Source organism: Pocillopora verrucosa, chromosome 8 (genome assembly GCF_036669915.1).
Source record: "Pocillopora verrucosa isolate sample1 chromosome 8, ASM3666991v2, whole genome shotgun sequence".
NCBI classification, from domain to species: domain Eukaryota; kingdom Metazoa; phylum Cnidaria; class Anthozoa; order Scleractinia; family Pocilloporidae; genus Pocillopora; species Pocillopora verrucosa.
This window is the reverse complement of record NC_089319.1, coordinates 2,570,985-2,596,679: the sequence shown is the minus strand read 5'-3', so window position 1 is coordinate 2,596,679 and position 25,695 is coordinate 2,570,985. Positions and strand designations below refer to the sequence as shown.

Here is a 25,695-nt window from a genome sequence, read left to right as displayed (position 1 = left end):
CTGTTATCATTGAATGGGGCCTTTTCGTGTTTCTGTAAGCACCGAAGACTGATTTTGCTCACCCCTTTGATTTTTAAATTGCGAAAATAATTATGCTTTTATGGCTATCTACGATTAAAATGCTGATATAAGCGTTGCACGGTTGTGTATTATTGTTTACATCAGGGTTAAGGCGCAATGGATATCGGAATTGACCGACTCATGAGTTACGCCTATGTTTAAGAGTTTCCGCTACTTTTTAATTAAAGTTCTATTAGAATGACAAACGTGCTTGCACTGACTAATTTGATCAGACAGTTCATGGTATTGACAGCGAATTGATTATTTGGATACACAACTTAGCCTTCGTAAGCCGACCTCTGTCATTGTTACGATTATGAAAGCACTGATCGCTCTCTCTTTAAGAGCCCTTTTTGTTGAATTACGTACATATGTACATGCTAAGCTGCCTAGAAGATAATTTATTTGTTATGATAAGATGGCGGCGTGTTAAGAGTACATGTATTTATTGATCTGACACCAAACGCAGATTAATTTGACTGGTTTTGCTTTAATATTGATTGAAAAGCAGACCGGCATACTTAATGCTGATTAGTCAAGCTAATTATATACGAGAAAGATATTTTGTACTGCATGTGTGATTTGCGTTATAGTTTTTCTTGAACTCGAGAAAAACACCTGACGATTTTAAAAGAAGGTTCATATGATGTATGCAGAGTTTTTCCGGCATTTTTCGAGCACTTTAATTAGAAAACGTGTAAAATCATGTGAGTTGTTTGTTTGCAGGTCAGATGCTGGGTGATGAAAGGATCTTTGTCAATCGCTTAAGCTTTACCCGTTTCATTCATCTCAAAACCACAAGGAGTCCTCAACGTGCACCCACAGAAAAACCAAATTTTTACTTCGCGCCCGAATAGCCATTTTAACTTTGTTTTCGACCGATTTATCTAAAGAATGATCTTTGTTCTGAGGTACCGCTTAGCTCCTTGATACAATAGTGTTTACAAAAATAATCGTTTATAATCAAAAGAGGGATTTTATTTTATTATCCGTCTTAAGCAAGCTTACTGTGATCTAAAATAACCTGATGTTTTGTACACATAACCAAAGCGGACATTTTAACTTGGATTTAAGCATTTACTGCTGAATGAAATTGCCTTTTTCATGATCATCATAAAAAGGATTTTGTTTGCTAATGATATGAACGAACATGCCTTATTTCTATATATCTCCATAGAGGCATATGTGTACGATGCTTGTCAAATCATATAGAGGTCGTCGTGTACAGAAAAAAGTTACTGACTCAAACAAAATGTATTAACTAACAGAGCTTTTTGTCGTGAAAGATAGAGAGCTTTTGCACCAACTGAGGTCACCAGAAAAATCTCTTGTTTTGTAATTCGGAAAGTTGATGGGCATTACAATTGTAGAGATTTAAAACCACAGCCATGGTGCTTAGGCCAAGCTATTTAGATCAAAGGTCTGTTTTGAATCAATAAAAATCCAGGTTCCTATTCTAACTGGTACTAACAATTTAGAAAACAATAATTATTCGCAGGAATAAACAATGCGCGGTGTCTATTATCAAGTCTCCAATGCTCTTTTCTTTCTTCAGCTTAACAGCCAAAGTACCCTATTAGCTGCTCATTTGCATGATTTGCGTACGTCATCTAAGCTAAACAAAAGCATCTGGGAATTGCTCCGTGTTGGCCTCTTGACGCGTCTACAATGGTTTCATTATGTCTCAGGGACTTAGATGCTGTAAAATTGCTCCCAGTCAAAACAGCTCGAGATTACTTCATGTCAATTTAGTTAATTGAAATTGCAAATGAGGCAAGGTATTACCAGTTACAGAAATAAAACCAGATCGTCGTGGCATGTGAAGTGTGTTAAAAACGATTCTTAAAATCTGTGGAAGTTGGAGTTCTTTCATGTTACCACCTGATCTTTCCTCTTGAGTGCTCGATATGATTACGTGCTGATCGCAGGGTTATTGAAAAAAAGGTATGCTTGTATTTATTGTGATGTTTTGTTTTGTTATTTCATGTGGCGGTTACCCGGTTACTTTGAGAATGTAAGAGATTTCGATGACTGAATTAAGCTTGTCTGACGAACTTATATATTTGTGCCTGCTTGAAGACCGTGGACATTCACAAACAAAGTGTACCTCGCCGTTCGAGGAAGAGTTAAACATATGAACGAAAATTATACTAAAAGCATGTGTTTCGCATAAAACAAACTCAACAGTCAAGAAACATCATAGATATTAGACCGATATGTTTTGTGCCTAATAAAACTGACTGGAAAGAAGCGAAGGTTACCCAGCAACAGCTTGAAGTCATATACTGAATTTCATCTGAACTGTACAAATCAGGTTGTTCCCGGCCTAAAGAAGGTGATCTAACCATGTGGAAATACTTCGGTTTCCAAGGTTCAGTTACTGCCGCGATTTGCCAGTTTTAGTTTCACAAAATCATAGAAATAAAGACAGCGGGGTTATTTTGTCTAAAAAAAACCCCTTCATTACAGACTGAAATGTCGCTTAGAAAATTGTTCAGTCTTGAACATCAATCTTCGGAAGTCTTTTGTTGACAACTGACATACTTATTTGATCCTCATTTTAATATCTTTAGCTAAACAGAGTTATTTTTTTTCATCTTTAGCGTTGTTATTCTCTTGAACTTGGCACAAATTGAAGTTCGTTATTCATGATTCATTTCTCTCAGTTATGTCTGGTAAATTATGCGGTAAATCCCAGAAGATGGTCAATTTTTTTGCAGCGTATTATTCAAGTTGCTGTTAAAAAGTCTGGTATGATTTTTGGATGAGAATTATTTTTTTCGTAATCTTCTTGGAAGCTTCTTCGAGTACCGTATAGAGCAATCCTGATGTAATTTTCCGAGCCGATCTAGGTAATGATTACTTTCGAAGATACCTGACCAAAACAATATGTGAAACCGTAAATCGACACCTGGTTCAAGAGTAGTTCCATTTAATTTGTAGGCGGCTTTTAGATTACAAGTCTTTGGGGAATTGAAATCTTTCCTAGTCAATACTTTCTTGAATAATTCCAACAAAGTCGCGCCCATTTGTATATTACTTCCAAAATGTTATTTCCTACATCTTTTGAAATAAAGTGCAAGAAACTCAGTTTGAGCAAGGACTTCCAATACAAATTAATATCAAGACTGAATAGAGTATATAACAATTCACACGTCTACAAAACTTGACGTATTATCCAATTTTTTTAGAAAGTTAATTTATCGCAGGTCACCTTCAGACTTGTGAAGAGCCGTTTATTCAGACGACGACTGATCCAATTAAATGTATGGCACTGAAAAAACCCTAATCTTTGCGGCTTTGAAACTTTCTTTTAGTGATGATTTTTGTAACTCGGCAGAGGGTCAGTCCAATATCGACTGTATATTTATATCGTCTGGCTCTGTCGTTTTTCTCATCATTTTGTTCCCTGACATGCGCGGTTTACTAGATTATGAGAAACCGACGGGGTGCGAGAGCGCTTTTAGGTCTCATAAGGGAGCCTTACTATTGTCAAAGTTGTTCTGAAATAACAACGATAGAAAAGTGTTATTAGATGTCCCATTACGTAATAATTTTCGATGTGATCATAGTATCGACTGCACTCTACCAATGTTCTTCTGGCGATGTCACAGTGAGACGAACTACAAAGCTATGTGCACCTTTGGCATTCATCAACTGTGGTTTGGGCATTTCGATCTCGGTTTTCTAAAAGAAAAAGTTCAATAGTCCGTTGTCGTACAGCTCTTCCAGTAATATCCTTGTTTACTGAAAGCATCCATACTCCGGAGATACTTATTCAGCAGAGGCTTTTAAAAAAAGCTTTAATAATTTTCAACCTGGTCTGTTGGAGGAATAAAGTGTCAAACTTTATTTGCAATAACTGACGCCAGCTTTCATCCGAACTAAATTTACAAATGAGAGTATTTTCGGCACTGAATGGAAATATAAAAAGATTAATCTGGGGTCGTGGTTGTCTTAGTCATAGAAGCAGTTAACTTGATGATAACTCAACTATTTTTTTTTTCTGCAGCGGGTACAACTAAGAAATAAGGGCATAGCAAATTATGACACAGCACACATTTCACAGCCGTAGTTTTGCTCGTTAATTCTCTCTCTCACCACGAGTCTTTAAGTCTTTTCTCGAGGCTCTACTTTTTGGTCGGACAGGCTAATCAGCCAATCACATTGCATTTTATAATTAGCGGTTCTTTACTGATGTATTAATGCTGGCGTAAGTTCACACTTGCACTATCAGAAAACTACAAAATCTGTTACTTTCTTTTTCCCAAGGTAGACAATGAAGTCTGGATCACAAATACTTTTCTAAGAAATATTTCTCCCACTACGGAATACGCGTTTTTTTGTTTTATTTTGTTTTTTTTTTTGTAAAAAGAGACTTTTTACTTTATTTAGCACTCACTTTTGACCGACAATGTTGAAGTTCATGTGGAGTTGGTGGCGCGTCATATTGTAATTAATCGTACCTAAAAATTTCAGCTACTCTACTCATGTTTGCAGACCGCCTGGGCATATTTCAATTTTGTGTATCTCGAATTTACGTGGGGGGCCAAATTTTCATTTCATTACAGATGACAATAGTATCAAAAAACTAAAATTTGCTATATTTTCAACGGGGTGTTAACACAGATCATCAACAAGACAGAAAAATTGGAAAAAAGAGAAGAAAAACTCTGATAATGCTGAATCGGTTAATTGGGTTTGTTTATTATTTTTGTTAAAGAAAAAGATCATTCTCCTCGATAATCCATTATTTAGCTGGACGTAGGACGTTCTTGTTAGAACCTAAAAATTAACAGGCTTCACAAAGTGAGATCTTTTATTAATGAAAGGCAAATATGTTGTTTCAGAGAAGTTACATAACGCCAGATCAATTTTCAACTTTGCATAAAAATCGACAGAAATATCATAAAACGAATGAAACAAATAATGAATAGACATATGTATTTAGTATGTCTTCGTACTTTCATCAATTAAATTTCATGAACGACAATTATTTTTCGGAGTACCTCTTAGCAATGAAAAATAAAAAGTCATAAAAATACAACTGAACAGGGTAGAGACATTTTTTGAAAATATTTCGGGAATGGGTAACTTTTCCAAGTTTTTATGTCCTGTCGTTTTTAAGATAGTGTTTACTTTAACTTTTATTTTTGTTATAACTGAGCTGAGCTGAAATTTCTGATGAAAATTGCTTGATAGTTACGGTCACCTTTCTTAACTGGCGTCACTATTTCTTTGCATATTTGAGGGAAAAAAAAAGTGTTTTGATGTTGCTGTCGTCCGAATTACAATAATAACATTTGTTCGAAATTCAACGGAGGACTGATTTGTGTCCTGCTGTTAAAGTTTCACGGTGACTTCGTTTTGCATCGTTTTACAGTCCATATCATCTGCTTAGTACTGGTCAAATTGCGCCTGCTTGCCATCATTTTCTGCTTTAGAGAAAGTTCGCATTGAGGAGCCCGCTGCGAGCGCTACTTGATAGCTTTTTTGACCTTATCTCTGCAGAAAGGCTCAGAGAACAGCGCAGCGTGTTACAAATAGAGATTGAAGCTGTTTCCTTTTTGACGGTCGACTCACGGAGCTACATAAATTACAACTGATTCGTATCAATATCATTAAGGAATAATGTACCCGACCAATCACAAACTTGATTCCGTCACGTGAGTAGCAGGTGCTTGACAAGCACAAAGCAATTGAATTATAATACAGACTTACGTACATATTCTTTTTTAGTCTTACAGAATATTCTTTCCTGTTTTTTTTATTTTTTCCCCATTACTGCTGTGCTTGAACTGCCGTGATTTACGATTTGAAATTTTCTTTTATTTTCTATCGTCTATCGACACCACAGTTGACCAATGTTCGGCCTCTAAGTACTGAGTGAGGTCTGGATCTATAATTTCGCATTACACGTGTTAGGTGGGTAAAATAAACCAAACTAAGGTTTACTTTAAAGCGCCTGTAATTTGCATTTTGATCTTTCTCGCCGGGTATGTTGTAAATAAATTTAACTGATCTAAGACATCAAAAGTTGCACCATTCGTATTAACCGCAGTCAAATTAAGGCGCTTTGCTGTCGCTTTTGAATACGGTAAGCAAATATGTTTTCTTCGGTAACCACAATTCGGTTCTTTTTGCCCGCCAGCTATGACGGTCTTTAATACCATCTTTAGACGGCAATTCAGGTAAATTCAGGCATATTTCTTTATGTACCTAATGAAAGGCGTAGCGCCGAGTCTCATGCTAATATAAATTTTATTTTTTCGTTTGTTTTTAGGGACCAATCGAAGCAAGCATAACTAATTTTAACCAACGACACTTGGTTGTAAGTTGTGTTTTGTCTGAAATTTGCTGCTTGTGTCACCGGTAAATTTGGCCAGAAATTGTTGCCTGTGGCTGCCGAATGAAATAAATACGGGCAGAGAGAAGACAATTCGAATCTAGAGTTGAAATTTCAAGGAATTAACGCTATCTGCTAGACTGCTACTTTCGAAACGAAGAAATAGGAATATTACGGCTGTGAAATCAAGCGACCTTCCCTCGTTTGTAAGTACGAGATGGTAAACATATCGCTTTCATCTACTGACCCTTCATCTAGTTAAATGTCTTATTTCATGTACCTTGAGTGGGCATGGCTAGATATCAAAGCTTTCCGTGGGTAGCTAGCCAAATTGACAGGAAATATTCAACTGGAAATCCAAATATATGCAACCGACTTCGTGGCCGAAGCCCTTCGTCTTCAAGGTTGTTAATTGCCTGCCTTTGACAGTTAACATCTTCTCAACTGTAAGGATTATCCGCAGCTGAGGGAAACAAGTTAGATAAGGTATGCAACGCGAAGAAAAACAAAACACCGAGCGTTCTCGCGAGGATGAAGCCGAAAAAATACGGAGCAATCCAAGCTTGGTAGAGGAGTGCAAACTGACTAGAGAGAGTGAGCCTCGATATGAAACTGAGATCGAAAACGTCGATGAAAGATACGATGTGTTCCAAGAATTTATGCCAACCGCCTTCTTTTTCTTTCACCGCGAAAGACGTCCAAGGCGATGGTTCATTCGCCTCGTTACCTGGCCATATCCTTTTAAGCTTTTAAAGTAATGATCTTGATATTTATAGGATTCGCTTTTCATGAGATTTCTAGCCGGTCATAACTCTTGGATTGACGAGTATCTTTCGGAGGCTATGTGGTACGACCTTTATTTGATGTTTTTTTTCTTTTTATCCTTACAGGGGAAACATCTTTGATCGGGTTCCCTTATCTGGTTATTTTTTATCATTGATATACGTTGTTGTTCACGAAACGTTTTGAGTCATAAATTTAAATTTTGCATGACACGAATTTAAAATTTAAATTTTTCATTTTTAGCTATGTCTACATCGAAGTTCTCGCTCTGAAAAACTGATCAACTTCCCACTTTCTACAGAACGCAGTCATCGGTTTAAGCATTTATCTTTACAAGAGTTTTTCTTGATTTTGCCATAAAGCATCTGACAACATTATTCATGATGATTTTGCGAATTTTCCTTGTCAGGCTCGCACCTAAAGTCACTTTCTCGGCCAAGCAGTTTCTAAATGGTATATAACTATATAAATGCTTTTCGATATCATCTATTGAAATTTTAATGCTCCTAAAAGCGGTGAAAGTATTTTTTCACTAATCTTATCCACGGATCAGTAATTAATTCACTTTATCCACTCAACTGCGGTTTTGAGACGGAGTCGCAATCAGGTCCCTCTTCATTCTGAAATATCCCAAAAAATGATAAAACTGTGAAAATTACATTAATACTGACGTTCCGGGAAAAACTGCATTATTTGCCCTTTTTGTGCGCAGACAATTTTTGTAGAAGAAAAATGTGCATGATCTTTGAAATATCTCTTTGATATGTTTTCAAAACAATTGTATATTTTATTTTCATACCTAATACTGTTTAACGTGGCCTACTGATCTTTCGAATGTTGCACAATGTGTACTGTGTACACATTTCAAATCACTCGTTCTTTTCTATCAGTGTTACCAGAAGCTGAAAAATGTTACTTTAACAAGACACAATTTTTTTTCCTTTTTCGATTGCAATACTCGGATCGTTCTTAATTTCCGGTGAAGATATATTATTATTCAGAGAAATGGTTTGTGCATGTTAACTTTCTTTTAGAAATTTGAATAAAATTTGAAAACTTCAATTGAATAATCCTAAAAGGGATGTTTAATGCATCATGTTTCACCTGTGATACGTTGACCATGAATTAATTTTAGTAAAAAAAAAATTTTCAGACCATTTTGCATCGAGAATTTTATATTTTCTATGAACTCTCAAAACTCCGATACTATGAAGAATCAAGAGGAAATGTTCTCTTTGTAAAATGTATTGTTAAGAAAACTGGAAGAAAAGTTCATAAGTGCGATTTTTCACACGTTTCCATGGGAACCATTGTAGAAGTTTCTTTTTGCGCTGATTTTGAGGCGACATTGTTCAAATGCCAAAGCTCAGAGGAAAGCTTTTTTTTATTGAGATAAAGAAACATTTAACGGCTTTCCCGAAAGAACCATTATTATTCTTAAAAATTGGTTTGTGGAAGGCGACAGAAATAGAAACACTTTGTTGTTGATGAAATGAACTAAGCTTTTGGTCACTGAGGTTCTTGGAACTACGTATAATCCTTCGCTTCTCATCGCGGGTGCCCCAGATGACCATATTCTTTGAAAACTTCCTTTTTACTAAATCAGGGTTAGTTCTCGTACTAACAAACTATAGCTGCCACATTGATGTACTGCAACTAATTGTATGATAAGTATCCTTTGGTCAATAGGACCCTCAAGGTTTGTACCCTCTGACATAGGGATGTTTATCCGGCGATGGCTAGACGTTTTTTCAAACGTTGATATATAATTCTATCTAAAATGCAATCCATTAAACTTTGCGACGTTCAAAATCTGCAAGATGGTCATGATGACAAAAATTTATTTTCCGGAAAATTCGATGGAGGACAAAGCTCACATCGAAGACAACTACTCAATTACTTAAATTTGCTTATTTTCCGTAATTACCCCAAGACATTGCTTTGTGTGTAGACTTAAGAAACTGAGAGTTTCGAAAGTATTACGTAACTCATCGAGTCTTCTAGAAACTAAAGTCAGCTGTACATGAAAATTGCAATATGGCTTCGTAAACTTTTGTTTGTGTTCAATATTGACATGTTCGATCAACAAGATTTTCTTTTAATTAGTTCCTCTTTACACAGAAAGACATCAGTTTGACTTGAAATAACAGCAATTTGAGTCAATGAGTTTTTGGTACTGCCGCATGAAGGGTAAATTGTCAAAAAAGCTTTTAATTACCATCTTCTGTATTTGTAGCTCTAGGGTACATTTTTCTTCAAAGTGTGAATCAAGCTCTGAATCTAGGTTGTCTTTCTTTACACTGCTAACGGTGTTTTTTATTTTTCTCGATGTTTCAAAACCAAGAATGAACGGAAACGCTTCATTACTTTTTCCCAAGGCAGGACTGCATTAAAATTTCATTGGGAAGAATTTCAGTTGTTCTTAATTGCGATAGATTGTTCAGTACATTTTGTTTGTTTAAAATGTTGAAAACTGACAGCAGGATATTAAAACCTGCTTACATTAAAAACAAACATAGCTGTTAGCATTAATATTCATGAGCGACTATCATTTCGGTGATAAAAAGAAAAAATGTTCTAAAAACAGGGTGATCTTAAATATTAGATATTTACATTAGAGTTCTTCTTCTTGACAAAAACTAACAATAACTTCACGTAACGTCCAAGCATAAAACGTTTGGTAGCTTTGTAAAAGTTCTTTTTTAATTATTATTTTCCCTTAACATTCTTCAATTATTTTGAGCGTTTGAGTATCTTAGTGATTCTTGTTAACTGCGTCACACTTGGATTGTACGATCCTTTTGATCCGGAATGTCAAACACAAAGATGTCAGACACTGGATGCCATGGAAAAAGTTATTTACACATTCTTCTTGGTGGAAATGTTATGCAAGTGGATGGCCATGGGACTGTTTGGGAAACTGGCGTATTTCGGCGATGCATGGAATCGCCTAGATTGCTTTATTGTAGCTGCAGGGTAAGAAGTTGAGTTTGACGCTTTTAATATCCTAATATTAAAATGTGCATTTTTACTGCGCATGAGTGTCCCAGTGATCGAGTCACGCGCGGCATATAGATTGCTCGGTTCCCGTCTGGGGGCCCGTTTCTCGAAAGTTCCAATAAGTTAATTGGCTCGTAAAGCCGTTCTAATTTTCATTCCAGAAAGGGATTTCAAAGATTTTGAAAACGATACTAAAATAAATACAAGCTGAAGAAACAAAGTGGTCTGGTTAGGGTGCCAGAAACTGCTTCTCTATTGTTTAAATTATGGGTTATTATGGCGGGTTATTGATCATCACACATTTCTCTAAATGTGTCTCTGTTCATCCAGGGGTATAAATGGATTCCACAAAACTTTCCGGGAAATTAGCATTCCATCCAGAGATGGGAGGGGTAGTACCTCCAATCAACTCACGTTACGAAAACCGGAATAAACTCCAGCAGTTAGCTCGTAACATTTAACCTTTCCTAGCACGCAGACAAAACATGGCAAATCGTACGACTCGCTTTAACCACAAAAAAAAGTTTCTGTAAACTCACGCCATTAATTTTCTCTCTCTGTAAGAACGTTCGAATTGCTGTACAACAAAGGAGAATACCTGAGTGCTGTTCGTGCCATTCGTGTTCTCAGACCCCTCCGCGCCATCAACAGAGTACCAAGTAAGTAAATTTTGATATGAGTTGTGTAAGATTTTTGGGACAGCCGTTCTTATTTTTTTCCAAGTTATTTAGATAAGCGAGACGTCTTTCATGAATTGAATCAAAATGACACAAAAAAACAACTAATTTTTGTATGTTTTGGTTTTGTAAGTAACATTGCTATTTTCAACCATTTTTTCTGTGATCATTTACAGGTATCCGAATTCTTGTGACGTTATTATTAGACACCTTACCAATGCTATGGAATGTCCTGGCCATTTGTTTCTTTATATTTGCCATATTTGGTATCGTTGCTGTTCAGTTATGGAGAGGCGCCTTAAGAGGGAGATGCTTCCTTGATTTGCCACAAGGCGTCACAGAAGATAGGTTTGTGTTTTTAATAGTTCACCTCACATTGTACAAGTTGTGCAGCATTTGCAAGAAAAGTCATTTGGCTATAAAAGCTCTTCACACATATCGATTAAGGTAGGCCATCATGGTAGCGTGATTTATCCAGCCTGAGGCAAATGACGCAAAACAGGGCAATAAGTCCATTCTGCAACGGTACCTCCTTTCAGGTGCTCCCTTAGAGAAAGAAAAGTTTATAGGGGCGTTTCTATACCACCCTGGACTTAATCTTATGTCCCCAATTCTCGCATCATGTCATAGCTTACACCTTCACATACACATGTTTACAAGTATTGTTCGAAGAGGTATCGGAAAATGCTACTGTTGGCATGTTTGTTTCCGGAAACAATATGCTGTGTGCTGTATGAAAAAGATTTGTGAAGGCAAAATGAAATATAGCACAACTATGACATTAAAATGTTTAGATAGTAATTACGACAAAACATATTTTTTTCCTCTTCAGTTACAATTTAACAGATTTCTACATACCTTCGTTCGACAACCCTGATTTTGTATGTGCCGTGAATGGGGTACCAGGAATGCAGACATGTATCAGTGAGTTTATCCCAGCCTTGAAGAATGAAAACAGAGAATGTACACTTACCTATGAAGGATATATCAATCAATCGAGAAGATCAAATAATTCAAATAACTGCATAAACTGGAATCAATATTACACAGTCTGCCGGAAGGAGGGTGATAACCCTTCATGGGGAGCCATTGGGTTTGATAATATTTTTATTGCCTGGGTGGCCATATTTCAGGTTTGTAGCGCGTCTAGTTCCTTTATACTTGAAAATAATCTTTAGTTTAGTCATCAACTCATAAAATCTTCGCCAAAATTCAATGACGAAGTAAGTTTCATATAAACTAGTAAGATTTCTTGCAAATTTACGAAAAAAACATCATTACCCGGGTAAATCTATCCACAGGTCTGCAAAACTTTCTTAATTAGCAACAGTCTTCTTTTGAGTATTTTTCGCCCCACAAGGTTTGCCATAACATGTCCTCTTTGTTCCATGTCTTGCTCAAAAACCGGCGTGTCTCTCTCCTGACTCGTCCTTGTCAATTTTTTCTACTTTGCCTAACAAGTCTCGAATGTCAAAAAAAACGGGATTTTGTTACATACATTTTCTTCAAACATTATTTACAGTCCTCCAAGGGCATTTCGAAATAAAAAATGTAGCGTAATTGTAATTAAATCATTGTTAGGAAGAGCCTCTCCAAACTTGCCGTTTTACTGCAGGTAATTACACTGGAAGGTTGGACAGATATCATGTATTATGTGCAAGACGCCCATGGATTTTGGAATTGGATTTACTTTGTAATTCTTATCGTGGTAAGTTCTTGATATAATTATTCTGCTAAGTGGAAGTTACGAGAGGAATTCTCCATCCACTCACTATTTCCCGTTTCATTTACGTTAGCAACTTACGAAAAACGCTTCTCCGAAGAAGACGATTGATTGATAAATAAATTGCCAGCTACATCTTGGAAATTAAGTAATTACAACTGAGTTGATAACGAAAATTGGCCACAGTAAAGTGTTCAAAAGCTAACGTTTCGAGCGTGTTAGCCCCTCGTCTATATATCGCTCTGACGAAGGGCTAACGCTCGCAGCGTCAACTTTTAAACTTTTTACGGCGGCCAATTTACATTATCATCTCAGCTGATAATATTAAATTACCCTAATATACTCTCCCACCGACGCAGCACCATAGTTTCTTTAGAAACTTACTTCTTTACTCCTGTATCTTCGAAAAACGTGCCAGCGATGCTTTCTTTTATTTTTCAGATTGCTTCATATTTTATGACTAACTTATGTCTAGTCGTCATAACAACGCAATTTCAAGAAACTAAACAACGCGAAAATGAACTATTACGCGAGAGTCGGCGGCGAGAGGGGACTAGCACTAGTACCATAGCTAGCAGCCGATACGGAAAAGATGGCTGTTGGGTGGAAATACTTAGATATGTCGAGCATTTAATCAGAAGATTTAAACGAAGACTTTATAGGCGATTTAATTGGAAATATTGCGATAGTGGAAGTAAAAGGAAAAAAGCTTCAAAACACAGGAGACGGAGACGAAGAAAGAAAAAACTTGTCTATCATCATCACCATCATCACCACCATCATCACCATTATCATCATCACGTGCACTGCACTGATCCCGACTGTCCATGTAGTAAAGTGGCGCCGCAGTTTCCGGTTCATCCTGGAAGTGCCGACGTCACACCAAACACGTCTACAGTGGATATTCAGCCGATTCAATCGAAACACTTTCAACCATCTGCTAATACTTTAACGGTGCCAGGACAAGTTCCTGGTAACGGGACATCGGGACGAGAAAATGACAACGGGAAAGGAACGATACCAACCATTTCGATTATAACTGGATCGTCCTGTTCTGTTCGCAAAGAACCGTCTTCGTCCACGCATGGAGGTGAAATGATCACAACAGCAACTGCTGCGGTAGCTATCAACGGAAAATCTGCTGTGGCTGACATGGCAACCCACACTTTCTTGTCAGCAGCCTCGCTCTCAAGCGCAGCCGCAACTGCTACAGCCAGTGCAGCTGCAGCGTCAGTAATACATAATGTTTGCTCATGCGCGGTAGAACATGTGGAGGAGGATATCAAAGTAGATTATGAATCTGAGTGTGTTTATGAAGAAGATGGTGGCAGTGAGAGCGAATTTACTGACGATGAGGTTGATGAGGAAGAGGATGGAAAGGACACAGCATGCTCTCGACTGCGTCAAGTGTGTCGAAGAAGCGTGGACAGCAAATGGTTTATGTATATCATTATGGCGGCTATCTTCTTGAATACTCTCAGCATGGGTATTGAGTACCATGGGCAGGTAATTAAATTGTTTTTAATATCTGACAATATACGGAGAAATGGCGGCAAAGATTTTGTCTCTTCGGCTCCTTGAAGGTGAATAGTATTGGCTAATCACTCGTGCACTGGCCAATCAACGCGCCTAAAAAGCACTTTTCATCTTTGTGTTATAAAATCAGTAAAGTCATTTTAGTTCTTTTTTTTAGCCTTCAAAGATGACAGAGGTGCTTGAAATTTTGAATTACATCTTCACGGCCATATTTGGTATTGAAATGGTGCTAAAGTTGATAGGCATGGGTCCCTATGGTTACATCAAAGATCCTTTCAACATATTTGACGGGTTTATCGTTATCATGAGGTTAGTAGTATAACTTGTTAAATTTTTTAACTTTTGTCTCTATCTGCTTTGAACAATATCGTAGTTTATCATAAAACTGGATGTCAAAACAAGTGAATGTCCAAGAGGACAATGCTAGCAGACTGTTGCTTCGAACTGCAGTCGTTTTCTGAGGACTACAGAGCAGTAAAAAAATTCGAAGAAATAAATTTTAATTTTTTAAATGGGAAATAACAACGCTTATTTTGGAAAAAATGGAATTTTGTCAGACGGTCAGGTCTTTAATGATATAGTTGAAAAATTGACAAATTTCTCGTCAAACTTCAATCAGATCTATCCATTTGTTCCTTTTTTCAGCATAGTGGAGCTATTTGGTGATGGTAACAGCAGTATATCGGTTCTGCGATCTTTCCGACTGCTGCGCATATTCAAGCTGGTCCGTTTCCTACCAGCCCTCAGGCGTCAGTTACTCGTGATGATCCATACAATGGACAACGTAATGACTTTTCTGGCTCTATTAATTCTCTTCATTTTCACGGCCAGTATACTGGGTATGAATCTTTTCGGAGGCAAGTACATGTTCCCGGATGAAGATGGGGAAAAAAGCGCAGCTCGCGCAAATTTTGATGACCTTTTTTGGGCGCTGGTGACTGTGTTTCAGGTAAGTCATTTTTCAACCAAAAAACAGTAATTTCACGACCAAAAGCTTTGTTGACCCAAAAACAGATAGAATGCTACGTTTTTCGCAGTCACCTCCTTCGTTTCGAGATTTTTGTTCAATTTTGCTTTCAATTATTTTTGTGTATGTTGACAAGAGTCTGTTTTAAACGCCATAAAAAAAATACTCCTGGTCAAACGAAGGCAATCTTATGCATACCGTGCAAAAAATGTGTATGCTACTGTAATAAGTCATAATTGCTGCTGTATGTCCTATATTTGGCTTGACATGCTAATATGTGTTTTTTTATTGGCTAATAAACAACTTAATACATTTGCTCAAATGCATTAGAATTTGTCCACAATAGCCGTAAAGGAAAAAGAACACCTCTTTTTGCGTCCTTCTAATGCATTTGCGCCATCGTCATCATATTACGAATAGCGTCACAGAGTCTCCATTTTACTCTTATAACGTGCCATTGCTTTGCACCTCTGCTAAACAGGTTCTAACGCAAGAGGACTGGAACACAGTCATGTATGACGGCATGAGAGCTACCTCTAAGTGGGCAGCTTTGTACTTTATTCTTCTGATGACCATTGGTAACTACATCCTCTTCAACTTACTAGTGGCTATCCTGGTCGAAGGATTTGCTAATCAGCCGGTAAGATCCTGTGTTTGCGTCTTCTAGATGCTCCTCTACTGCTCAGTCTAGATGATTTTCAAGTTGTTGCTTTATCTTTATCACTGTAGATTTAAAACTACATATACATATATATATCTTCGTTGCCAGGAAAAGACTGGAAGCACATGGAGTGTAAAATCACGAGCCTCAAGCTCAAGAAACAACGGAGACTATGACACTTGCAAGGAGTTAGTCTCGTATCCTGTCAATACCCCACGGGTTTGTGTAAGCCGCATACCCTCTCACGAAGACACGTCACATGGAAATTATAATGAACCGGATAAGCCAGTTCAGCATATGCGCTGCTCGTTTCCGTCTCTATCGCCTAAATGTTCACTCTTTAGAGATGTAAGCTAGGTTTATTTTATTTTTCATTAAGATCATATATTGGTTTTAGAGACCGAAGAACCTCCTAAAATTTGTCTCGCTCGTAACATTCGACTTTTTAGCTCGGTTGCTAGTAGCGCGCACCTAGTACCTTAGGGGCATGGGTTCGAGCCCCGTCGAAGCCTGAATTTTTTCAGGCTTTCTTTAAGCAACTTCTGCTATTGAAGCTCACAAACGAGGTTCATTTCTTTACTTATAAACCTTGCGTTTTTTGACAACGGTTGATGTTTTAAGGTGCGCAGTGCGAAAGAAAGCCTCCTTCCCGTTCTTCACCTTTAACTTCTGTTTTCTCTAGCCCATGCCTTTCTGTTACTCCCTTTCAGCTCGCGCTTCTCCCGCGAGGTAGAAAAAAGGAAACTGCAGCACGGACTGTTCGTGACAAGCGAGAAAACCTCTGAAACCCCGTGTGATTGATTTTTTAATTTTAGGAGTGTCACGCCTCGGCCCCAACTTCCCCAGCCAGTACCTCGCCTCACGTGGCACGGAAGACCTTGTCATTTGGTGATACAACAACTATGGTGATTGCTAACCCCGCGCATGCAGAGCGATGCATTACTTCAGATGATGAAAACGAGGTCTATAAACTCAAATAGTTATAATTGTTCCGATATACTACAGTTGAACTTTCCCCATCGGATGCATACGACAGCAAAATGTTGTGAAGGAAACATACTGTTAGCAGAACTGGTTGATAAAACTGTTTCATGGATAAGGAAAATACCGTCATTGATTAGAACTTCCCATGAACCTCAATCAGCCCTAAATGTTCTCTTCTGGTCTTATAAAATCTCCAAAATAATAAGAAAACCCCCGGGATTTAGAGACTATTTTAAATTTAACTATAAAGGTATTTCTGACTTTTCTGATTTAGGGTGTCTGCCTAATTATAGATCCCATCCATAGAAATTGCAAAATTCTAAAGACCTTGATAGGCCTTACTGAACATTCTGTTCCTTGATAGGCCTTATTGAACACTCTGTTGGGCCAAAAAATCCTGAAATTGATAGGAGGTTCCAGTGCAAACTTAATTTCAAGACTATTTAATTTGATCGGTAACTTTAGAAATGATGAAATATTTCTTGGATAGTTTTGGTTGCAAACTGGCTTGGTCGCCCTGACTTTCCCAACACTGATGGTTTGGAATGGAAACGGTACTGAGAAAGACCCACAATTCAGTGCTTTAGTTTTAACCCTTTCCTTTTAAACATCTACTTTGTTCTGTCGCTCAGGCTAGCGCCAAGGAAGATGACGAATCAGTCGTTGCGAATGAGGGTGTCTCGAGATGCTGTCCTAGAAGGAGAAACTGGTCTTTATATTTATTTTCGCCGTCTAACAGGTAAGAATGCGTCAAACTTAGAACTACGCTTACTACCGCGCCTGCTGGCGCAATTCAACTTGCACTTTAATTTTTCAACAACACTAACATGGAGGGAAACATTCTCTGAGAAACCTTGACCTCAACTGAAGGTCATAGTGTACAATCTACGACACAATTCTAGACAAAATTAAACACGGATCAAGTGGAGAACTCCTATTCTATTCGCCTAGTTTTTAAATATGACCTAGCTTTGAAACTGGTATTAAAATTAAATTTTGTAAACATTGAAAAATTATTAGTATAGTTAATTAGTATAATTAATTAGTTCTAAATTGGAAGTTTCGTAACATAAGACACGTAGTTTTTATCTCAGGAATTAATAAAGACTATTATTATTATCATTATTATTCAACTCTCAAAAACCCCAAGCAAACTTATTCTGCACCCTACAGACTTAATTGATGTTTGTGTATGAGAGCGCTTTTCTTTTTAATGGAGGAAAACAAAACCGAAGAAAAACCAAGAAAAAGATCAGATGACGAGCACAGCAACACTTCTCTAACCTTATCTCTCGGTTTTAATTTTACTGACTTATCCCGTTTTAGATTTCAGATTCAAAATATATGCATGTTCGACCTTATTTTATTTGTGTGTCTTCATAGGTTCCGCCAGTGGAACATCGCCCTGTATAAGAACAAGTGGTTTGATCGGGTGATATTATTCTTCATCTTGTTAAATTGTGTGGTTATGGCTCTGGAAAAACCTAGCTTGAAAAGTGACGACAAGGTAAGTTACTGATTCTTTGAAAACTTTTATAGCTACAACAACAATCCTTTTCTACGTGTTTGATAATTATTATAGGTTGCATGTTTTCCTGTCGGTTCACGTTCTGTTTCCCAACGATATGATTATATGCATGTAGGAAATAATTGCAGTCCATAAACCAGACCAATAATCTAAAGAGAATTTTATGAAACGCTGCGGTAATGGACCAAAATATCGGCCAGTAATTTTGTAGATAACAGAAGTAATGAGACGTCCAGCTCGAAATTCGACTAACTTCAAAACACGACGTACTTTTTTAGAAGTTAAGACACTTCTCTGTGAAAAAGAACAACGCATGCCAAAAGATTTAAGGCCAAATTTAAAGACCTGGTCGAGTCAAGAAAAAAATTTCATAATTCCTTTTCTCACTGAAGGCAACCCTCATAACAATTTTCTTACATTGCAGCTGAAGAAGGCAATTGACATCTGTATGTACATTTTCCTTGGAATCTTTACTCTAGAGATGATGGTCAAGGTACGTAAAACACTTCCCAGAAATATCAAGTTTAAAGATGGATGTTATGGAGTATCCCTCTTAAATTGCATTGTTATTAGTTCCGAAGATAATTCTGTTCTTCCTCAAACAGCAAGCCTCGATAGTGGAATCAGGCCAGATGTATATTTGATCACCGTAGCCACCCTCTCCTTCTATCTCCACAGGTTATAGCTCTCGGTTTCTGTATTGGTCGGGATACGTACATGCGCAATTCTTGGAATGTGATGGATGGCTTCTTAGTACTTGTGTCCTGGATTGACGTCATCGTTTCCCAGACAACTAAAACTGAAAGTTCCATTCTAGGAGTGTTACGAGTATTTCGAGCGCTCAGAACACTGCGACCATTGAGGTAAGTATGCAACAGCCGATCTTGTCAATCTTTTGCCGGTTTGATTTATTTTTTTCCGAATGGATATTCTTCATCATTTGAATGAACTGTCGCTTACGCAATCAGTCTTACTGCAATAGGTTTGTATATCGATAAGTGAATACATAGAGGTTCTATGTCAACCCCACCGTAGTTTGTTAAGTTCATTCTTGGTAACAAAGTAAATGGTTCAAGAGAGTTCCCATAAAAGGCCTTTTCTTTTTTTCCAATGTTTTTTTTAGGGTGATAAGCAGAGCACCTGGTCTCAAGATTGTGGTGGAGACGCTAATCTCTTCCCTAAAACCGATTGGAAACATTGTGCTTATCGCTGCGACATTTTTTATCATATTCGGCATCCTCGGTGTACAGGTAAGTATTTACCGAATCTCATTTCTCTGAATTTTTTTGACATTTTTCAAATAATGGAAAGACGCGACGGTAGAGAACTGGTTCGTTCCCACTGAGAGTGCTTGCAATATGCTGTTGTAACTCGTGGAAAAAGAAGATTCTGAAACGAATCTAAGTTGCCAGAAGAGTTTGCAGCTACGAAAAGAGTGACAAATATAAGGATATTGTGTGACTAAACAGAGGTTAAGATGGCACTAGAGAAGATTTTTACGGAAAATAGGCCATAAAGTTTTATTCCAAGCCGTCTACTTTCAGCTATCTCACACTAGCATATACTCTGGAGATCTTTTTTACCACTTTTCTGCAGTTTGATTTAAGAATCACACGAAAGTTAAATGATAACTTTGTTATTTTATGCCGTTACTGTTGCTATGAAGGTCCCTTTTATAATTACCGTTTCATTTCATAAGGTTTCAAACGAGGAAACTAAACGAGAACGAACAAAGTTGTTTCTTAGAAATTTGCAGCATTAACGTGTTCATCATTTGACCTGCATTTAATTTTTCACAGCTTTTCAAGGGAAAGTTCTATCATTGTAAAGACAGTGATTACCCCACAGTGGTCACAAAAGACGACTGTCAGCAACTAGGACTCACCTGGGAAAACAAGGAATACAACTTTGATAACTTGGCGAGGGTAAGATTTATTCCGAGGATTTTAGTTTGTTTGTTTGTTTGTTTCTTTCTTTGAGTAGTCTACATGCTAGTAATGAAATAACTTGTTGACATGATTCTCTGCAAGAATTTTTAGGGAAAAAGTATAGGAAAAAACAGAATAATCAATAAACGTTTCCTCATCTAGTTTCAAGTTATATTCAATCAGTTTTGTATTGTCTCCTACAGGCGCTTTTGACTTTGTTCGTATTTTCCACTAAAGACGGCTGGGTGACCATAATGTATGATGGGATAGATGCTGAAGGTGTTGACAAACAGGTAAATAGCTGATTAGTGATAACAACACACAACACGAAAGATAGAAACGCAAAACGAACTGTCAAACGATGGTGTTGCCCACGATTAAATATACCTGATGCCCTACCGTAAGGCTCTAAGGTAAGCCTGTTAGGTCCCTCTTCTTTGGTAGTTTATCAGACAGTCAATCTTATATAGTCGTCCCTTTATATTGCGTTTCCGTATCCCCTTTTCCAAGTTCTCTCCCCCTCCCCCCAAAAAATTCCTCTGACCCTTTCCCCGTAGAGAGATAATGACTAGTCCGAAGATATTAGAGCTTATGATTAACAGGGTATTGTTACTCGGAATGAAATTGGTGTTAAGAATATAACTTTTCCTTCTTTCATAGCCAATTCCAAACAGGAATAAATGGAACGTTTTATATTTTGTGGCGTTTCTCTTATTGGCGGGGTTTGTGGTGCTGAACATGTTGGTTGGTGTGGTTGTGGAAAACTTTCAGAAGTGTCGCGACATGATAGAAAAAGATCGCCTGGCTGAGAAAGAAAAAAAGAGGGCAGAGAAACTTCAGTCTGGTATGTTGTAATCAGGCATTTTTATGATTGCCTTATTAAAAAGAAAATCTTTTCTTTAGCTGTAGATAACATCAGGCTTTTTGAGCTGATTTCAGAGTTGAATCTTGACCAATCTATGCCTACTTTTTCCCACAGAGGCTGACAGGGATGAGGCGGAAGATTTTCCACAACCTCGAAGGTTTTTTCACCGAATTTGCACTCATGGCTACTTTGACCTTGGTATCTCGGCTGTTATATTCCTGAATGTTATTTGTATGGCTATGGAGCATTACAATCAACCCGAAGTGAGTCGGGCTTTCATCAGGAAGTTTCTTTTTTTACTCTAACTGGATAGTTTTGTTTCACTGAACGGCATGTGAGTCCATATTTCTCCTTCACCTTTACGAGACAGTCTGTGCGGAGTCAGTCGAGGCTGACAGCCGCTTGTTCATGGCAATAGCTTGTCAGAATCCTGGAATGAAGCTGATTTTCATTTAAAGCCCTTGAAGTTCTGTAGCATCCATGATCTGTGAATGCAAATATGTACCGCTAAAGAATAATGTTTTGTTTTGTGAAAGGGCAAGAACGAGAATTCAAGTGACACCACTTTTGTCCAACTCGTAGAATCTCTTTGATCCAAAGTTTGGAAATACAAAAAAATTTTCTGTCAAACTCGGCCTCTTCAGTTCTGCGAAAAATCAGTCTCCCCCATCCGGGTGGCCGTTACAACTTGTTGCATAAATATAGCGCGGTTAGGCATTTATTTAGTTACTTGTTTCCTTCAACCTATTTTATTCGATTTCCTCCAGGAAATGACATTGTTTCTTCGGTACGCAAATTACGTATTCACAGCCATTTTCATCGTGGAAGGCGTTGTGAAGATTTACGCTCTAGGATTCAAAAAGTACATCAAAGAAAGGTATGATCACTTATCAGTGTTATTTTCAGCGCTTTTACTTTCTTGTTTTTAAGTTTTTTCTTAAAAGCGTATGAATGTAAACTGTGTTTCTTCTCATCAGATGGAACCAGTTGGACTTGCTTATCATTCTGTTATCAATTGTCGGAATTGTCCTGGAAGAAATGAAATCTAAGCTGCCAATCAACCCGACTATCATCCGAGTTATGAGAGTGCTTAGAATTGCACGGGGTAAGCACAGTTGTGGCCTTATTTGTGCCTTACGTACCATCCACCCTCCCACGGCATGCCGCTCACATTCCTAGAATTTCACGTAACTCCATTGGCTCTATGTTGTATTAGTTGTCACGCAACTCCCTTGGCTCCATGTTGCTGTTGTTGTCACGCAACTCCCTTGGCTCTATGTTGTTGTAGTTGATGTTATTGCTACTGATGTTTTTTTGAGCTCAGAAATTTGTCTGTAGTTGTCTTGTATACGATAATTCTCGATCAAGAGAACTCAGGGCCAGAATGGTGTATGTGTTTCCTTACTCTGTTACTTTTTGACTACAGTTCTGAAGCTACTGAAGACTGCTGAAGGAATCCGAAAACTGCTGGATACAGTCGCCGAGGCCCTACCGCAAGTAAGTAGCGTTAAAACTAAACATCTGCGCACTGAAACAATGTTGTGTTTTGTGTGAATATCGAGTGACAGGCATACGTCATTGTGTCAGAACACAACGGGATTTAAGACTGGATACTTGGTGTGTATCCTCGCCGATTTAAGTTTCGGTCAATTCCACGTTTATTTGACCCCGGGAATCTGCCTTATTCGTGATATTTTCATCGTTGTTTTTTTCTTAGTAAAGTCTTTTGGATCTCAGCTAAAATAAGCTTAGCTCAGATTTTCAACCAAGCGGCAACCGGTGCTGATATATTTCGTAACGTCACTTGAGGTTGGGAGAGCGGTGTATATTAAGTTGGCTTATCATCATCACCTTACATGCCATGTAGAGGTTACACCGTCATCCTTCTCTCCTACTTTGGATAAGTTTTTACATAAAAGAAATGTAAGCAACTATGCATACGCCTGCAGTGTAATGTTGCAATATCCACTAATTAAAAAACTATGACATTTTTTTAATCGCAATACAGGTTGGCAACCTCGGTCTTCTCTTCCTTCTAATGTTTTTTATCTTTGCTGCTTTGGGAATGGAGCTCTTTGGTCAAGTGGGTACGTTCTGAACGGTCGTTTATTGTCATTTTGATGTTGTGCTTTGAAAATTGTTTCTTAAGTTATATGTCATATCTTACTAACGACACTCATCTGAAACTTGCTCTATTGGCTTTTGTTCTTATTGGCTATTAAGCTTTCGTTGATTCTCACTTCATAACGAAGCTGTCATAATTTTTTGGTTTTGTTTTTGTTTTTTTCTTTATAACGGAGCTTGTTGTACCAGGCCCATATTTTTTTTATCGAAGTGCGTGTAAAGCTATCTAGCAAATAAGAGTTAAAAACACGTCTTAGGCTATCCACAGGATAGAGATTTATCCCATAGATAGCTTTAGCCATCCTTTGGACAACAGGGCCTCACAAATAACATTTCTCTTTCTACCTAGCATGCACGGACGAAGTACCATGCGAGGGACTGGATCATCACGCTCACTTCAAGGATTTTGGTTTTTCAATGTTGACATTGTTCCGAGTGTCAACTGGAGACAACTGGAATGGAATTCTGAAGGTATCAAACAAATGTTACCAACAGTTTAGTGACATAGTCTCGTTCATCTTCATCGTTACCATTATGTTGGCATTGCTATTAGATTTATCAGTTTTATTAGCATTATCGTCAAAGTCATTTTCGTTTTTTCATAGTAAGAAGTCGTTCCAGAGGCGCTCGCAAATATTCAAATACCTTTACAGGAAAATTTCAAACTTACGGTCGCGTCGAGTTCGATCACGAAACGTGCTCACAGTAACTAAGGAAAAGCTAAATAATCTCTTATTGTTGTTATAATTGTTTTTGACCGATAATATCTAGCCACCAAGAAGTATGAATTTGATTTCTTTCCTTTTTCTTTTAACAGGATATAATTAACAAGAAGCGTTGTGAACTGAATCCCACTCCAGGCTGCGCTGCACTGGAACACATCGCTCCCATCTATTTCGCTATATTCGTCCTGGCGACACAGTTCGTTCTTCTGAACGTAGTGGTAGCCGTCCTGATGAAGCACTTAGAGGATGCCAAGGAGGAAAGTCCTACAGCGTCTAAAGAAGGGTCAGATGATGTGTCGGCAATGCAAGTGGATGGAGTCTCGGATCCCAAACATATTCAGGGAGAATCTTCCATAGATCACGAGTATCGCATGGTTCCTTCCAGTACGAAAGGAAAAACAGAATCGAACAATAACCCTATGGTTGTAGTTCCAGTCATTGGCTTTGTAAGGCAGTCGAATGGCTCCGATAGCAGCTTAAGTTCCTTTGGCCATGTTCAACCTGAAGGTGGAAGCAGTCATTGGCTTCCAGCGATCGATCAAACAAAACCTGAGCATAACAAGAGCCTCGCTTCAATACGACTCCCACCAATCGGAAAGAATTCGGATAAAATCGAAGATTCATCGCTGTCTGAGCTGTCAAGCCCCGAGAATGACAAACCCAGCAAAATGCTAGATGGTCAGATGTCTCCACGGGCTCCCATCTACGTCATGAGCGAGGACAGCGACTTGTATGATAGTAACATGGAGGTCGATCACGATCACAGCAAAGTGTTTAAACCGGTTGAAAGATCCGCCAAATCAAAAGGATCTGTTCGTTCACCTTCATCTCAATCAAGCAGTGAGGACGAGGGAAAGAATAACAAATCACAATTCAGAAAGCCTCACCACAAATCAGAATCCCCAAGAGGGAAGACTCGCAAAAAGCAACCTAAAACGTCCATCGTGTCACCCAAACCAGAGAGTAAACCAGCAAAACCTGATGCTCGGTGGGCATCTCCAGTATTAAATGTGGAAAAAGTCACAGAAATAATCAAACTAGATAGTCCTAAAAAAGACGAAAACCAGGGAACTGATTATCAAATGCAAAGCTATGTGTGATAGACTTTCGTCAAACGATAGAAACATAAATTAGACAGAGAATGTAATTTTAACTGACACACTAAAGGCAAAAAGAGTTGCCGGGTTTTCCCTCATTAGTGAACTTCTTTACGCCCTTCTTTTGTTGCAGGACAACAGTTTGAAAACATTGCAGCCAGAGCTAAACTTTCCTGCCGAAAGCTCTTGCATTTGAGGACTTATTCGCCCGTTTAAATTGAGCGCATTCTGATGGCCGGTCTGAATAAGCATTTCTAAACATTCTCTATTCAAGAGACATAAAGTAAACAATTAAAATAAGTGTAGGTGTAGAAGTTTTATTTTTGTAGCTGTTGACCGATCGTTGTAAATAAAAACAGCTCTCGCAACGTGTAAAAATAAATAAAAAGTAGACGATTCCTGTCTCTTGACAGGACCGAGCAGGATATGCAAGGAAACATAGAGAAGGTCATACTTTGTCGAAATTCTTTAATCAATGGTATATGGTTTTTAAGAACAGAATAAAGCAATTGAAATGTTTTAGGTCACAATACTCTTCCCATCTTCTCAATGCCAGTAATGTTTCATTACTCGGGAACGGAGGCTGGACCATTTGAATGATTGTGAAGTGAACAGATGAGCTAAAGCTTAATGGGAAGGACACTCCTTTGCTCGAGAACACGACTGTTTATCATCACTCACCTAACAGTGC

General features: G+C 38.0%; 1 protein-coding gene across 1 annotated transcript; it reads left to right on the top strand.

Annotated features, from left to right (window-relative positions):
* The first annotated feature begins 9,928 nt into the window (after window positions 1–9,928).
* Window positions 9,929–25,540, top strand: LOC131790237 (voltage-dependent T-type calcium channel subunit alpha-1H). Its single transcript, XM_059107418.2, has 26 exons — window positions 9,929–10,165; window positions 10,754–10,848; window positions 11,043–11,214; window positions 11,699–11,999; window positions 12,482–12,574; window positions 13,031–14,095; window positions 14,283–14,434; window positions 14,771–15,074; window positions 15,574–15,732; window positions 15,862–16,101; window positions 16,569–16,715; window positions 17,370–17,476; window positions 18,121–18,244; window positions 18,690–18,758; window positions 18,944–19,128; window positions 19,389–19,515; window positions 20,065–20,190; window positions 20,397–20,486; window positions 20,854–21,037; window positions 21,173–21,321; window positions 21,826–21,935; window positions 22,036–22,163; window positions 22,485–22,555; window positions 23,067–23,145; window positions 23,532–23,653; window positions 24,000–25,540. The coding sequence occupies exons 1-26, from the start codon at window positions 10,035–10,037 to the stop codon at window positions 25,005–25,007; spliced, it is 5,538 nt and encodes a 1,845-aa protein (XP_058963401.2). The 5' UTR covers window positions 9,929–10,034; the 3' UTR covers window positions 25,008–25,540.
* The last annotated feature ends 155 nt before the right edge of the window (window positions 25,541–25,695 follow it).

Coding starts and splice junctions, on each gene's coding strand:
- LOC131790237 (XM_059107418.2), top strand. CDS start 10,035: ATGGAAAAAGTTATTTACACATTCTTCTTGGTGGAAATGTTATGCAAG. Junction 16,102..16,568: donor AATGTTCACTCTTTAGAGAT/GTAAGCTAGGTT, acceptor TTTTAATTTTAG/GAGTGTCACGCCTCGGCCCC. Junction 17,477..18,120: donor TTATTTTCGCCGTCTAACAG/GTAAGAATGCGT, acceptor GTGTCTTCATAG/GTTCCGCCAGTGGAACATCG.